We start from the raw sequence: 17181 nt of genomic DNA, 5'->3' as shown, positions 1-17181 counted from the left end.
GAAGAAGCTGGCTCCTCGGAGCCCAGCCCTTGGGACTTGGGGCGCGGTGGGTGCTCAGGCAGCAGCACCCACTGTGTTCCCAGGCTCTCGAGGGTTCAGTGAAGACCAGGTTGTCAGGAGGCTGTGATTCCAGGAGGAGCCGCTCTTCCTGTGCCATCCCCATGGAGCCCTCAGCGCCCTGCTCCTGATCCCATGGGTGTACCTGGCCTTTAATGTAGGAAATAACGCTGGCACGCATCGAGATGATTTCCCAGTGATTTCCTTGGCTCCGGCCGTCTGGATGGCTCATGACAGCTCTCTGCAGCTGCGCTGGGGTTCTTTTCTGTGCTGTCTTACTTCACCTGGCTAAGGAGTGACACACTGTGGCCACCTGAATATCATGGGCATTTGGATGACACGCAGAGCACTAAGGCCTGGAGGAGAGGTTCAAGTCAGAATAGGCAAAGAGTGGCTGAACAAATGCCTGGAATTAACTCAGTAGACTGTAGCAAGGGTCTTTAAGGTGGGCTGTTCCCAATGACCCTAAATCCTTTTTTAAATGGAGCCTCTTTCTTGAGGTCTCAGTCTCCTAGGTCCCTGCCACACATGCAACAAAACAGTTTTGTTCAGGCCAAGAACCTGCCATTTCTTCTCCTGTTTTTGGGGTGGGTTGGAGTTAACTGTACTGTACCCCATTCCTGGTCTGAACTAAAGTGTGGGGGATGGAGACCAGAAAGTCCGGGCAAGCATCAAACGGTCACCCTGGGAGCGAGGGCCAGGTACTTTCCCGCTCAGTGGCACAGGGAGTCTTGCTGGCCCACGCCTGCCCATCTGCAGCTTGTTTGGATCTGGCTGCGTCCCTGCCACTGCAGCTGCTCCCCACCATCATAGGGGCAGACTCTTTGTAGGGGCAGCCCCTGTGCCTGTCGCATCTTCCTGGGGTCTGGGCCATAAGATTGAGGAAGGGGCAGAGATATCTAGATCGGGCACTCTGAAAGTCACCCCTGTGCAGCTTTCTAAGCCCAAGCTGTTAGGATGCCAGCCGGCTGCTGGCTTAGCTGTGGCTGACCATGACCTTTTGGGTTTTATTCTTCACTGATCTTGGCTAGATTGATCATCGCATTTCTCTTCTCCAGGGGTAGTGGTGCTGGGGCTCCCCCTCTGTCTGTCGGTCTGAACCGCAGCCCATGTGATATGAAATGGGTGCCTCCTTGCCTTGCTGAGTCCCGTAGGATGCACCTGCTCTCCTTGGCCCCCCCTTATCTTCTGGCCTCCTACAGGTCCTGTCTGAGTGGCCTGGGACAAAGAGGGCTTACCCCCCTGGTGCTGAGTGCCAGGCTGAGAGCAGCAGCATGGCAGCAGGCATTTCCTTTCAAACTGGGAAACAAACTGCTGGGCGAACGTGGAGGGGCTGCTGGAGGCCAATGGAATGGCCTCTCCCCATCCCAGCTCAAGAGTGGAGAAGTCCTTGATTGGCTCCACCGCTCGGTGCAGAGCCCTTTGTTCCATCCCTCTCTCCCACCCAGGATGGTGGCTCTGCCTCTTTGAGAGCCCGGGCTCTCCAAAACCCCACTGTCCTCTGAATGGCTCTACTGCCTGGCTCCGGTGCTGCCACGCACCTGCTTCCCGGAGACAGCCCCCCACCAAGTGTGTCTCAGAAGCCAACCCCAGGGACCAGTGAGCACGAAGCAGAGTGTGGCCTTGTCAGTGCTGGCTTGAGGAGAAGTGTGGCAGCCACTGCAGGCTAAGCCGATGCCACCTGTCCCCACGTCTGAGTTTCTACCCCTTCAGGATTACAGCAGATGCTTCACAAAAAGTCTCAAGCTGAAGTCGGGGTTAAAGAGGAGGATGCCGTCTCATCTCTGTTCCCTTCTCTGAAGAGCATTCTGTGGACTTCTCTCACCCTGATACTCACATTGATTGCTCCCAGGAAAAAGTCTGGTCCTGGATTTGCAGTGCTATTTGGCAAATTTGCGAGCCAGCCTCCTTGCATGTCCATGTGTTTCAGGGATCTGGCCTTCATGGCATGGCAGGGCCCACTGCCCCCATCCTGGCAACTTATGCTTGGGCTTCCAGGCCTTGCCGACCCATGCAGGAGACCCTCACCGTGCCAGGCTGGGAGAAGGAGCCATACAGCTGAGAGTGACTTGGGATGTTTCCGGCTGGGGCAGGCAGGGTCCTTTCAGCTGCAGAACCCATTGTTCAAAGTCACAGTCAGACACTGCTTTGCCGTCTCTGAGGGAGAAGAGACTGAGCCCAGCCACTCAGCTCTGGCCTCACTGCCCGAGAAGTCCACAACTTCCAAAGAGCACAGTTTGAAAATCCTGTGACTGAGCCCCTCCACCTCCGCTGCACCTGGCCCCAGTGCCCCGAGGCAAGGTCGTTCGAGGAGCCCAAGCCCATCACTTGAGGAGCTCAAGCCCATCATGAGACATCCTGGCCCACAGTTCCTGTCTGCTAAGGGGCCCCAGTTCTGCTACCTGGGCTTCCTCCTTGATCCTGTCCCCCGCAAGCCATCACCCATTCAGGAGCCAGCAAACGTTTCCTGCAGAGGGCCAGATGCTAGCTTTGTGAGCCCAGTAATATCTGTGCCAGCAGTAGTCACCCATCGCATAATGAGTGTTTGGGTCAGCAGTGGGGCCCAGCCCCATCAGTGGTCCCATCAGATCATATCGCTTAAAACTGTAGGTATCCTGGTTTGCATAAGCACACTGGGTGATGTTCGCACAACAGAATCGCCTAAGGAGGCACTTCTCAGGAGGTGACCCCTGCTGTTAAGCAAAACGTGAGGTACCCAGGTCTGGCCATAGTAGGAAAAGAGCACATGCGAAAGAGCAGGTGGAAGTGAATCTCAATAAAACTTTATTTACAAAACTCATGCTCTAAACCCGCAGCTTCTGGCCATTCCGAATCTTCCTGTTCTGGCTCCCCACTGAGCGCCCTGCTGCCCAGGCCACCTTGGGAGGGAGCCACTTTCTCTCCCAGATGCCTCACTTCGCTGGGCCTGGGGTTAGGGATGAAGGCTGCCTCGCTTCCTCCTTGGTTCTGCTTGCAGGCCATGCCCCTCCCTGAAATCCCCCAGTTTTGATATTTGTGTCATCAGACCTTCCACTCTGCAGATCCGTGGGTCCTCCTCCTCATGCTCCTGGGGACATTGGCTCCTGGCTCGCTCCAGCTCTCCTGCACTCAGTATCTCTGCCGCTGTGCTGCCAGCAACTTCTTGGTTCCTTGATACCTTCTTCTCCTGGGATCTGGAAAATGAATAAATAAATGTTTTAAATGCTGTAATATCTCCCATTTAAAAACAAAAAAATACTGTCTTGATCTACACCCACACTCACTTTTCAAGAAGATTTTATTTATTTTAGAGGCAGACTGAGAGAGTTGGAGAGACAGAGACAGAGACAGGGAGATCGTCCATCTGCTGATTTACTCCCCAAATAGCTGCAATGGCCAACACTGGCCCAGGACAAAGCCAGGAACTCCATTCAAGTTTCCCTTTTGGGTAGCAGGGTCCCAAGTACTTGGGCTACCTTCTGTTGTTTTCCCGGGCAGCTGGATCAGAAGCGGAGAGCCAGGACTTGAATTGGCACTCTGATATGGGATGCTTCCTTGCAGCTTATCTCACCGTGCCACAGTACCATCCTCTCTGCTCGCTTTTACAGAAAAATTCCTTGGGAAAATTCTCCATGTGGTAGCCACTTTCCACATGTGGCCATCTGGCCCTTGTAGCTAAAATATATTGAGATATGCCACAAGTGTATATTTAGTACAAAAACAAACAATGCCAAAATTTCTCAATAATTTTTATATTTAGTACGTGTTGAAATGACAATGCTTCGATATGTTGAGCCAAATAAAATATGCTCTTACAATGAATGGCACCCTTTTAAATGTGTCTGCTGTAACAGGTAAACAACATTGGTGGCACACATCTGTGGGTCCAGCCAGCTTGCCTCTGTGTCTCTAGCTTCTCCTACTCTGTCGTGTGCCAATATCGGTTAAGCTTTTGTCCTCATCATGTCACAAAGGCAGATGCTTTCAAGGACCCTTGATGGTCTTCATGTTGCCAAACCACTGGTCACTTCCCCGTCAGGGTACCGGCAGCATTTGGCACGTTGGCCGTCGTCTTCTCACCAACCTCATTGGCATGGGCACTGTTCTCCCTGCCTCTCTTCCTGCCCCACCAGCCACGCTGTGTCAGTCTCTCTGGCTGCTTTCTTTCTCCATGTCCCCTCGGCTTTGCAGTGCTCAGTCCTTCTGTATCCCCACCTTCTCTCTCACCTCCTCGGTGGCTTCCTGTGATCTGAACTCAAGCACAATCTGTACAGCTACCACATTTTTGTCTCCAGCCTGGACCTTCCCCGTGACCTCCAGACACAATGGGGTCACCTCAAGGTGCCCAATCCAAGGTCCAGTCGCCAACTCCAGCATCCAAGAGCCCACAGCAGACTCTTGCTTTCTGTTCCAGAACTTTCCCTGCCAGTCACTCAAGCTTTTGGAATCCTGCTTGATTTCTCTTACTCTCTCACCTCCGCTCTAGCCCCACAAGCAAGCTCATCAGCTCTGTCTTAAGCTAGTTCTCTGTCTCTGTCTCTGTCTCTGTCTCCTCCGCCTGTGATGCTGGCATCCCATGTGGGCTCCGGTTCTAGTCCCGGCTGCTCCACTTCCAGTAGAGCTCTCTGCTATGGCCTGGGAAAGCAGTAGAAGATGACCCAAGTCCCTGGGCCCCTGCACCCACGTGGGAGTCAGGGAAGAAGTGCCTGGCTCCTGGCTTTGGATCGGCACAGCTCCGGCTGTTGCAGCCATTTGGGGAGTGAACCAATGGAAGGAAGACATTTCTCTCTGTCTCTCCCTCTCACTGTCTGTGACTCTACCTCTCAAATAAAATAAATAAAATCTTTAAAAAATTAAAAAAAAAAAGAAAAAAAAAAGGGATGAGCAGAGAGAGAGTGTGTGGATCCTGGCACCCACATGAGTGGGACCTAGGATAGCGTGGAGAGGCTCAGAGGACACTCGCCTGTTTTGCCCTTGGGTCAGGGCCTGCCCAGGTCCGACAAAGCCAGATGTGCCTTCTCGCCTGGCGCTGTGCCGTGGATGAACGGCGGGTAGCCTGTGGCCGATCACGGAATGCTGTGAACACACACTTGTGGCGCCCGCTCCTGTATTCCAGGTCGCGCTCAGACACTGGGAGCCCAGCTGGGCAACAAAGCACTGTCCTGACAGCTCCTTCTCTCTTTCTTCTCTTCCAGGCTTTTTAGTGCAATTTTAGAACAAGCAACCAAAGCAGACGGGGCCAATGCTCTAGGAGGGAAAGGGGCTGGATTTGACGTGAAGGCGCTGAGGGCTTTCCGTGTGCTGCGCCCCCTGCGGCTGGTGTCTGGAGTCCCGAGTAAGTAAAGCTGATTGCCCTCTGCAGGGCTGTCTTGTCACCGCCTTCTGCTCTCCTTCGGGAATGGCAGAGTCCTTTGTAGAAGACACTCCTATTATATAAATGGAGGGTTTTTAAAAACACCAGTTTTTTTATTTCAACAACGGAGCTCCGATGTAAGTATGTTAAACACACTGTGGTCCCAGCTCTTGCACTCACCTAGGGAAAGTTCAAAAGGATCACCCAGCCAGCTGATGACAGCCTAACGACCCCATGGCCATCCGAGCCATCCCCCAGAGGCCCTGGCTGGGAACTGAAAGACTTGCTGCAGAGGTGCCAGGTGAGCACAGTCAGTGAGGCCCCATGGGTCGCAGGGTGTTGCAGCCAATGGGGTGACCTCCACAGTCTGTAACTCGCCAGGGACTATGAGGGAGGCATCAGTGGATGTTCTGAAGGTGCCGGCCCTTTCCTCCCTTCACCTCTGGCCTCGGGAGCCCTATCTGGGGATGTGCAACCTGTCATGGTGAGACTGACTTTTCTTGAGGAGTAAAGAGTGTTTGGCTCTCAGAGTGAAGGGCTTTGAAGAGCCTATCAGGACCAGCCGCACAGACTGCCGGCGTTGTGTCGCCCCTCCACTGTGGACATGCCCCGACACTGGCACTGCAGCACTGGGCACCCTGCATCTACCCAGCAGACCCCAGCCCAAGTTGCTAGCGAGTTTTTGGGGAGCTCCGCCTCCTCTTCCTTGTTCAACTAGGGCTGTCAGAGAATCATTCTGGACTCGCTTCCTGAGATTTTGTACTCTCCAGTAGATTCAGCTGTGATTCTGGGCTGACTCATGGCTCAAGATAGGAGACACTGAAAACTGCACAGGAATCAGGCTAGCTTGGAGATGGGGTAGGGACAGGAAAGCAAAGAGTTCTCGATTACACAGCCTTTATAATCCGTACCATGCACTGAGTGCTTGATTGTGTTTATGCTGCTCGGTGATATCTCTTCGATTCATGAAGCTGTAGCAGTGTCATGGGCCTTATGTCAATCTGTTAATTCCTTTTTATACATGCACAGCTTAGCAAGAAAGAATTTCCCATGACTTTCAGTAGCTAGCAGCACAGCTGAGCCTGGAACCAGGCCTCTTAAACGTCTACACCAGTGCTCTTTCCTGCAAGACAACACTACCTTGTTTAAAGAGTAAAGTGGTACGAAACTCTTGATTGTCATGGATTTTTACACATATATCCTTATGCCTCTTTGATTACAGTATAAGCCTCTTGAAGCCAAGGCTTGTACCTTAAATTGTCTCTGATACCTGCACAATACCTAGATTAGTCTCTAAACAAGGGAGGAGAATTTACTGAACAAATGAAAGCCAGAGTTAAGCATTTTTCTTTGCAGTGGAACTCCCTGAGCAAAGCCTATGGTTTATCTCAAGTGCAAAAAGAGCATAGAGCTAAGCCACACAAGTAAAATTAAAGCAGACTTGCTCTATCTTGCCTTAATCATTCGGGGGTACTTAGAAATGCAATGGTATATTTGATACCCAAGACCAGATTCCCCTTTTGTGATGCCTATAATTATTGGGTTTTCTTGGTTAATCAGTCATAACTAAATAGAGCAAAATCCGGGTGAGAGAAGGGAAAGTCAGAGTGGTGTTAGACATGACCTTAAGAAGCTTCCGATAGTACAGTCCATATGTCAATGATAGGAACTATGAATTAATCCCAAACTTCAGTACTACAATGGAAATAATGACTCCTACCCAACTTCATAGCATTGTGTTGGGCTTTAGGGCATATCATAAACAGAAAACATGGCTCTCTCACTTGAGGAATCTGACAGTCTAATGAAGAAGTCTGTCAGTCAGCTTTTGCTGCAGGAACAGACAATCTCAAACTCTTCCTGCCTTGAAGCCAAACGTTTTTACCTGTCTTGCAGTACATGGGGGTGTTGGTCAGCTACAGCTCTAATAGAGTCAGCTTGAGTCTGGCCTTGACCGAGTTCTGTGAGCTCAGATGGACTCAGCAGCTCCTTGTAGGCTGTATCATGCTCATGGCAGATGACAGATACTCACAAAGCAGGCACAGAGCTAGCTCACACCGGCAATGTAAAGTTTATGCTTAAATACAACTTGCAACATAATTGCTCACATTCTAACAGCTCAAGCCATTCTTACGTCTGACCTTGGAGATAAAATGATAGAGAAGTGTGGTCGGCTCCCCATATCTGCAGATTCTTCATTTATAGATTCAACCAACCGTGGGTCAGAATGTTGGGGAAAATGCATCGGTACTTTTAGAGACATTTTCTTGTCATTATTCTCTAACCAATACAGTATAATAGCCATTTACATTGTACGAGGTATCATGAGAGATCCAAGAATGATTCCAGCCTACAGGAGAATTGCACCAGTTATTTGAGAATACTATGCAAATTTCCATTAGAAATTTGAGCATCTGACAATTTGGGTATCTCTGGGAGATCCAGGAACCAATCCCTCATGGATACTAAGGGACGAGTCTACAAGTACCCACAGAAAAACATTGTCAAATAATTATGGATAAATAATGCAATCTGCTGCAAAGATCCTGAAATACTGTTATCAAGACAAACAGTTACAGTAAATCCTCTAATCCAGCAATTCTTAATTAAAGATACATATGGTTGAGTCACTCATGTTTCAGGACACTAGAAGGGGAATTCAACTGGATATAGTAGCAAGGGTTCCACCAGAGAAACTTCTTGAAGAAGGTGCATTGCTTCCATCTGCATTAAATAATGATGAAATTAAAAGGGTACTTTGAAGAGTTAATGAAAAAATTGAAATTAAATGACAAGTTTGTTTTGATGCAAAAACTTTCCAAAGTTTTTCCATAATCTGCATTTCCATAATTTTTTGAATGCATAGCTTTCAGATCTTTTTGAACCAAAATAATCTTTTAATTCCATTTGTCCTGAACTTTTTGAAATATCCTTGTATTGTGATGTCAGGAAGAGGTAATGTTTGTTGGAATTACATAATCAGGAAAATGAAGATGGGATAGAGCACCTCGAATCCAAGACCCCCATGGCCCCTGCCTTGTGGATTAGGCAGTATGTTGTCATTAAAGATGATGACACTGAGATGATTTTGCACTTGTGGACAGCCTACCAATAACTCCACATTTCCATACAAGACCAACGACTGTGTCTTGTATATTGTGGGCCACGAATAAAACAAGGATGGTTCTCCTTGGATCTTAAAGAAAGGGCTTATCCAACCATTCATCCTTTCTCACTGGGGTGGTGTCTGGGCAGCTTTTTGAAATAATGAAGTCTGTAGAAGGTCAAGGTGAATAAGTGCACTCCAGTTTGATTGGAATCATCAATAAAAAATATCAATATCTCCTACAGCTAAAGAAATAGCTCTTCTATTTCTTATGACTTTAGGTTGTCACCTTTTGTATTTCAGCAAAACATCTCCAGTTCCTGTGTCTCCAATTCTTGTTCTCCCATTCTCTCTTGAATCTACTCCAATCAGGCCTTCTCTCCCACCATTACACCAAATATCTCTTGTCAAGACCACCAATAATCTCCACCTTGCTGAACCAATAGTTGGTTCTCCCCTGCCACTTTACATGATCTGGCTGCAGTGGGAGCCAGTCATTCTTTGAACCACCATTGTCCCTGGCTTCTGGGACACTGCTCTTTCTTAGCTCTGCCCTTACGTCACTTAATTTCCTTCTTGGGATCCTTTGCTGGTTTCCCTCTCATCTTCTTACCCTCAAAACTTTGGAGAATCCAGGGATATTGGACCTCTTCTCTATGTGCTCTCTTTTCCTAGCTACCATGTCCAGTCTGATGGCATTAAAGATCACCTGTCCATCTTCTAATAACATCCAACTGTGTGTCACCAGCATAGACTGCTGCCTTAAACTCCAGACCTGTGTCCTTAACTGCCTACTCCATTCCTTGAAGAAGTCTAAGAAATGTCTTGAACTAAGCATATCCATAACAGAATGCCCCACTTCTCCAAATCTTCCCCATCTCAGTAAATGTCAGTACACTCTTTCAGCTTCACAGGCCGAAAATCTTCAGTTGATTTCCAGTCTACTAGGAAATCCTATCTGCCGTACCTCCAAAATATATTCAGGTTTTATTACCACTTCCTCACTCACTCCAGTGCCAGCCACCATCATCTCTTACCTGGATTATCCCAGGATCCTCTGCTAACAGGGTTCTGTGCTCTTACCATTGCCCTTTGTCACAGCTCAGGCTTGACACAGCAGCCAAAATGATCCTCTTAGAATCTAAACCAGATCATGTCATTGCCCCGCTCAGAACCCCTCAGGGTTTCCTTGGCTGAGATTGAGAACGAAAGTGCACAGGCCCTAAGATTTCACCCTTCTCTCCTATCTGACCTTCTGCTTCCTTCCACTTTTACCCCCCCCCACCCCACCAGCCCCTCCCTGCTCATTCCTCTACCACGCCAAGCTCGCTGCCATGGTCGGGCCTTTACAAGCGCCATGCCTTCTGCCTGCCCTTTATGCCCACCTCCCTCAGTCTCTGCTGAGCTGTCACATCCCTGCCCTCAGCTGCCATCCTCACACTCCCTAAACCCTTCCTTGCTTCAGGTGTGCATGTCACGTGTCACCATGCATCACACTGTGTATTTACTCGTTTCTTTATTACCTGTGCCTCGTGAAAACACGACCCCCCCGGGCAGTGGTTTGTGTTAGCTTTGGTTTCAGCTGCATCCCCAGCATCTGCAACAATGGCAGACAAATATTAACAGACGCTGTTGCTCAGACCCTGCTGTGGTTTGCATGGTGACTGTCCTCCACAGGTCCACTGTGGTAAAGGCTCGGTCTCCAAAGTCTTATGTTCATGAGACTAGGACCTCGATCCAGGGAGGGGTTTGGATGTGGAGCCTTTGGGAGGTGATTGGGTTGGGTTAGGCTGTTAGGCTGCAGCCCCGTGATGAAATCCTCGTGGCTGTTTAGGAGGCCACACAGGCAGAGGCAAACACCTTCCCTGTCTCTGTGGGGTGACCCCCTGTGTTGCCATCTCGGGACTCGAGAGCCCTCCCTGTGGCTGAGTCAGTGGGACCACCTGATTTGCACTTGAATCTCCAGAACCATGAGCCAAAATACACTTACTGGTTTTCTTCATACTCTGGGGCTGCCTCAGTATTTCAGTGCTGTGACGGTAGGCTGACTCGTACAGACCCCATGGCTGAGTGACAGAGCTACCCTTGGCAGTTACTAAGAACTAGCAGTCGTACTCAAATGACGTAATGCGAAAAGGACTTCCCTCCATATATGTGTGCCTCTTTTATTTAGTCTTTCCAAAGGGTCTTTGTTTTTTTTAAGAAGAGTATATTTTAAATTATTGATTTATTTATTTTATTGAGAGGCAGAGTTACAGACAGAGAGAAGGAGAGACAGAAAGATCTTCTATCCGCTGACTCACTCCCCAAATGGCCTCCATGGCTGGAGCTCAGCCAATCCGAAGCCAGGAGCCAGGAGCTTCTTCCAGGTCTCCCACGTGGGTGCAGGGGCCCAAGCACTTGGGCCATCTTCCACTGCTTTCCCAGGCCATAAACAGAGAGCTAGATCAGAAGAGGAGCAGCCGGGACTTGAACCAGCACCCATATGGGATGCTGGTGCTGCAGGCAAAGGCTTAACTTACTATGCCACAACACCAGCCCTCTTTTTATTTTTTAAAAGTATTTGTTTATTTCAAAGGCAGAATGAGAGAGAGAGAGAGAGAGGATGAGGGAGGGAGAGGGAGAGAGCGCCACAACAACTAGGTCTGGGTCTTTTTCTTCTTCCTGATTTGATCTTCCTAACTCCTGTGGGCATAAACACAAGTGGCATGTGTAGAAATGCCAGGTGCTGTTTCTTGTAACAGATTATTGACTGGTGGTTTTCGACACCTGAAACTCTGAACCTGCAGTGTTAAAGGCCCAAAAGGTTGCTGTTATTTTATAACCATGTATAGCCATTCTCAATGCCATTGAAATCTTACAGTCGAAGATTATCGAGGGAAAGAAATGCTTGTGAGAGTACAAGTCCATGAAGTCATTTATGCATTTATTCAACAGAATCTACTGAGTATCTCCTTTATGTAAGCATTTGCTAACCAGAAGTGAGTCAGATACTAAGTGTGTTCTCAGAGCACTTGAAATGTAATTGAAGAAAAGAATGTTCCTAAAAACAGTTGCGTAGAATAAACATTGGAAATACTCTCCCCACAAGTTTAGGTAATGATGTACTGAGCTGTACAAGAATGCTTTGGAGATGGTATGCTTTTAGGATTAGGGACAGAATCAGGAGAGGCTTCTAGGAGGTGGTGGCATTTGGGATCTTGAAGGATAAGTGAGGAGAGGCATTCAACAAAATTATGAAAGGGAAAGAGAATGAGTGTGGCCCTGGAGATGCACCCAGTGAGGCTCCAAGGTTTAGGGGTTGGTTGCACTGGACTAAGAATCAGACCAACTCTTTCACCAAAATTCCGTGTAATTCAAAGATTCGGTCAGGTTGCCTCACAGAGACTCTTCCACAGGAAAGGAAATTGGTTCGCATTTGATGCTTTGAAGCATCTCCTGTGCCACGGCAGAAGTGCTGTGAATGCACACATTGCACAGAGGATAAACCATATGGAACAATAAACATTGCACAATGAACATGAACAATAAACATGGAGAGTTGTGGTTAAATATTTGCAATGTATATGCAGGGAGTGCATTTGTTTGCGGAGCAATAGCGAGGGGTCATTTCCTCCTCCCCATATCATCCCATATGTCCTCCAGGAGAACTTTCAAGAGAGGCTGTAACAAAGGGAGCAGACAGATGGAGGTGAGACTGTGTCTTTTAGGTTTGCGAGGGCTTTGACAAAAACCCAGAGCAGCGCAGCCTTGCTCTGAAGATGAAGGCTGTTGAACAGTCACCTCGGTGCAAGACCAGCACCAGTCTTAGAAACATCCTCCCTTCACCATCAGCATTGCTGCACACGCTCCACAAGCCAAGCACCAAGCAAGGCTCTGGGACACAGAAGTAATAGGATGCACTCCCCATTTGTCGAGCCATTCGAATGCTTTAAAGACATCTAATGAGATATATTTTTCCTAGTGTATGAATTGCGATAAGCTCCGCATTGTGAGGCTATCTCTTTCCTCAGCTAAAACTGTTATTTCTGGAAGTGCTTAGAGTAGAAAAGTGATTTGTTATTAAACAAAGATAAGAAGGAGCATTGAGGTCCAGTGTGTTCAGAGGGGTCATACTCTTACTATTTTTCCTGGCTCAGATTCAAGCTGTGTCCTAAAGAGAAACCAGCACTAGTCCATTGGCAAATATCTCTTGAATGGATATCTTACAGAAACACCCAAGACAAAGTGGTTTTCAACATGAGTTCTTGACTCAGATTGTCTGGTTTCTGCTGCTTACTCACTTTGTAATCTTGGAGATGCTACCTCTTTGTACCTTACTTAGTTTCTTCTATGGAATGAGAAGAATAAGAGAAGTTATTATGTGTATTGTTGAGAACACTAAATGAGTTAATGCATGCAACACACTTAAACAGCGCCTTGTCTATAATAGGTGCTCAGTTAAATGGTAGATACTATACCCTATCATATTTGTGTATAATAGAATGTAAATGAGAAATAGGTGGCAACATTGCTAATGAGAAATTAGATACACTTAAAAAGCTAAAGACTATTGAATTACCTATTAGTCTGGACAGAAAATACCAGAGAGGTGTGTGTGTGGTGATTTGACTTGTGTAATGTGGCTTCCAAGGGAGGGTTTCTCATGGATTGCATCAGTCGGAACAACTTTATTGATGGAAGTCTTGGAGGCTTATGTAGAAGGGACAGGATGGAAAAGTAAAGACATTTAGGGGTGAAAATTTCATTTGTTTGGGTCACCAGTGCACCAGTCAGCATCTAGGGCTGTGCCTGGAACAATCCGCTGATGGAGAAGCAGGTAGAGAGAGCAAGGTAAGCAGAGGCCACAGGGAGCAGCCCTCAGTGGGTGCTGGATGCCAAGCCAGAGGCCTGTTAGTGATGTTCAGAAGGCTGCGCCGTGGAGAGGCAGCTAAGTGTCCTGGAGCTCTACTAAAGAATGTCAGCCCTGAGGATGGATCCTGATTCCCAGGGAAGTTCATTAACCCTGGCAGTGCCGGGGGAAAGGCAGACCAAAGCAGACCACTGTTGTCTTCCCACACAATCTCCACTCCAGAGGCCATATCTGGGGCTTCCTGCTCTCTCCAGACTACTCCAACAGGCGACCTCAGCACTTCTTGTTGACTATGATTGATAGAATGTATCCTGACTTAGAAATTCCTGCAGTGCCCAGGAGCTCAGGGGACCCACACCCATCCCACTGCATGCAGTTTTCTCCCAGGATGATCAGCTGTGAAACTGGCTGTGCTGCTTACCATGCAGCACCAGGGAACCAGACCCACTGCAGGCATGGTTGAACTACTAGAAACGACTTCCTGGAGTGTTTTCACGTATCGGTGGTTCAGAAGCAGTCTGGCCATCCTATGCTCTTTCTAACTGAGCACCCGCAGCACAGCTCCCAGGCCAGCGCTTCCTGGCCTGGAAACATCGCCACACTAAGCGAGGGAGGAGGGCTCTGCACTGGCCATGGTCCTGAAAAACATCGTATTCATTGAATTTCAACCCAAGTGCCACCCTCCGTTGTATTTAAGGACCTGGGGGAAACTGGGTGTTGAAGATCTTCCCAGAGCGGAGACTCAAGTCCATACAGCTTCACTCCCATCCCTTGCTATCTCCACTGGCTGTGCCATCTTCCTCTGGACTTCCCTTTCACTCTGGTCAATGTGATATAAGCCTCTAAAGTGTCAGCGGGATGCAGGTGGCTGCTCGGGGCCCAGCATGACAGGGACGGAGGACTCCCCTCCCCATCCCTGCCCCAGCCCTGACCTCTCCATGCCTGGCTCGTGGCCTTGACCCCTGTTCTCCCTCTGGATCCATGTCCATTGTCTGTACCTGGATTGCCCACTGGTCCTCCCTGCTCCTCTCCCACATTCGCCCTCAGCCCCCGCCCACCACACTGCCCCTTTGCAGGCCTTCCTGCTTCTTTGCCCTCACCTCTTTCCCCCTTTTCATCTCCCTGGACTTGATCTCATTCTCTTATTTTCTGTTTTGCTTACTCTTTTGTGCTAAATGGATCCTACATAGAACCTAAAACCAAAGCAAAGGGACACTTAGAAGATGACTTCCAAGGACAAGAGTGTGTGTAGGGGACATCCATTAGCCCATCTCATATTCTACTTCTCAGGCAGCCAGAAGCCACCTCCCCCTACTGCCCACCCTACCCCCAAATCTTTCTTCAGCATGTTCTAGGTCTCTTCTCGACCACGTCTTTCATTGGCATGGGAAGGAAGCAGATCTTGTCCCCACATCACCTTCTGCCAGTCCTCCTGAATCAGAATGTCTGGCTGGGAAAAGACCTTAAATGCCTAAACCAGTCAAATGTCCATCCTACAGATAGCACTGCAGCCCAACAAGTTCAATGGCCTCAGAATCACCTGGCACAGATGACAGGACTCTTGATTTCTGCACTCTTGGGATCCTCTAGCTTTGTGAGTGCACAGACCCTGCAGGAGGGAAGGCAGCACAAGTATTGTCTTTACTCTGGCAACAGCCCTGAGCTGGTGCTCTGACGGTGACTAGAGCCCTCTGGAGGAAGCTACAGGCAGCATGGCCTCTTAACATTCTGAGCAGGTTGGTTTCCAGAGGAAAAACCTTTGTCCATGGTGTGTGTCAGACTGGCCTGCTTTGCTGTGAGGAGTCTGAAGTCAGCCCCCTGATGCACACCTGCCTTCTTTGCCTGTCAGAAATAGAACCAGAGAAGAGCACCCCACACACCCTGCCCTGGTCCCCCACGCCTTCCATGTTCATGGCAGCCAAGAAGAGATGCTCACCCTTCCCCACACAGCCTTCCACTGCAGGCACATGGCCCTGTGCCCCCTATCTCTTCTGATCAGGCAACTCCTGTCCCTGTTCTTTAAAGACTGCCTGGACCAGGAGGCTGGGGATACAGTTAGAGTGCAGGCTGTGCTACCAACTTCAGTATTCCTGCTCCCCACTTTGCCTCTCTTTCTCCATCGACTAAGTGAGATGGATGATGGATATACGTGGAGAAGGCTGCGGTTTTGCTGGGAAAACCCCTGAGTTTCTAGCAACACAACTTCTTTGAAACCTACCTTGCAAAGAGCCCAGCGTCAGGCAGGAACAAATGAAGGACGACCAAGTGTGGCACCATCAGTGAAGTCACACGATGAGCGTATTTCAGAATGCCTATCTCTGCTGTTGTACAGTTTTACAGAGAGGTTCCTGAGTATTGATAATGGCCTGGGATGAAATTGGGGAAATCTGTAGTATTCAGTGTCCTAGCTACAGTGGGGCACAGGATAATCATGACAGAGGATGCATCCAATCACCTTGTGAGGTCTCCTATTTACTGAAGTGCCCAGGCATTCCCTCAGTGATGAAAATGTCCCGTTTTGATTTGAGAACAAAATGTAGGTGGTGATAAATGGGGGGTTTGCCAGCACTGGGAAGCATTATTCAGCATTAGACTCTGTGAGAGCTTAATGAGCTGATGAATTAGCCCAGTGGTCTGAGAAGAGGGGGACATTATCCCTAATTCAGCAATGGGCAAGGACAGACCCAAGTGCCTCTCGCTATTGATAGATGGAGATGGTCCCTGTGTCCTGTGGTCATGGGTCTCTCGGGTATGAGCAGAGCCCAGCCATTCCTAGCACAGTGGAATGTCCTTGCTCCCCTGCTGTAGGGTGTCCCCACTGGCATTAGAGACCAAAGACAGCTCATAGTGTGGTATGGTTTGTGTATGTTCAAATGGCTTGTCAACCCCCAGGGGGCGGCAGAAGCTGAGAAGCGGCGCTATTGCCGCCTGGAATCTTGGGATGAAGTGGGAGGTATGTGGGCCTGCAGGTGAGGAGACCGGGGACCTGAGTCATATAACCTCTGGTTTTCAGTTTCTCCATCTCTGAAATGAGAGGATTAAGATGTGCTTGCTCTAAAGTCCTTCCAAGCATTATCATTCGGAGAGCAGTGACCCGGGGGTTTCCTTTCGAGTCACTAATTCTAGACCTGAGGTGGTCACGGGCAGGACAAGTCCCTCTCTCTCTACTCCTAGTATGGTGGCAATCTTACAGCCCAGTGGTGGAACAGTGGCCGTATAATCAATCAACAGCTACTTGTTAGCACGGCCATGGGCCCAGGACCATGGGAGGTGGAATAAACAATCGCAAAAGATATACCAGCCCTGGGAAGTCAGGATGCTCCATAGCTGATTCCCTTTTGTTCCTGGTCCTTCTGTGCAGATGCCTGAATGAGAAATAAGAGCCAAGAACAAGGTGACTATAACCTAATTAAAAATAATGGTAACAATAAAGACCACTTAGGCTTCTAAGTGACCCAGGCTTTCCCAACACTGGGAAGAAAAATGAGGGGAGAGTGAAATGAAGATGCATGGGCGTCAGTGTCCCGTAAAGTGATCAATACGCAGAGCAGGAGCTCCGTGAACTGTCATTCTTGTTCGTTCTCCCAGCTTGATTCATGGCAGTTGGTGCTGGAGGACACAGGCGCTGGAGTCCCACACCCAGGTTCAAATTCCCAGAGCTGCCACTTGTTAGCCCTGTGCCTCACTTTCCACATCTGTAACATGAGAATCACAATGGCACCTTCTGTGCGGACCTGTGGGGATTAACAGAGGAAGGGGGCCTGAATGCTGGATTTACAAAGTAACTTTATTGAAGTATAATTGATATTCAATGACATTATAAAGGAAGTGACT

The 17181-nt window shown here is 48.8% G+C and overlaps 1 protein-coding gene across 17 annotated transcripts in view; it reads left to right on the top strand.

Moving 5' to 3' along the window:
* CACNA1C (calcium voltage-gated channel subunit alpha1 C) overlaps positions 1-17181 on the top strand; it is a 631672-nt gene that overhangs the window by 406260 nt on the left and 208231 nt on the right. For all 17 annotated transcript variants that reach the window (XM_062194587.1, XM_062194598.1, XM_062194596.1 and 14 more), the window contains exon 5: positions 5232-5371. In XM_062194587.1, coding sequence (XP_062050571.1) covers positions 5232-5371 — 140 coding nt within the window. The remainder of the gene's footprint in view (positions 1-5231; positions 5372-17181) is intronic.

Source organism: Lepus europaeus, chromosome 6, assembly GCF_033115175.1.
Source record: "Lepus europaeus isolate LE1 chromosome 6, mLepTim1.pri, whole genome shotgun sequence".
Lineage (NCBI taxonomy): Eukaryota > Metazoa > Chordata > Mammalia > Lagomorpha > Leporidae > Lepus > Lepus europaeus.
This window is presented reverse-complemented; position numbering and strand designations above follow the sequence as displayed.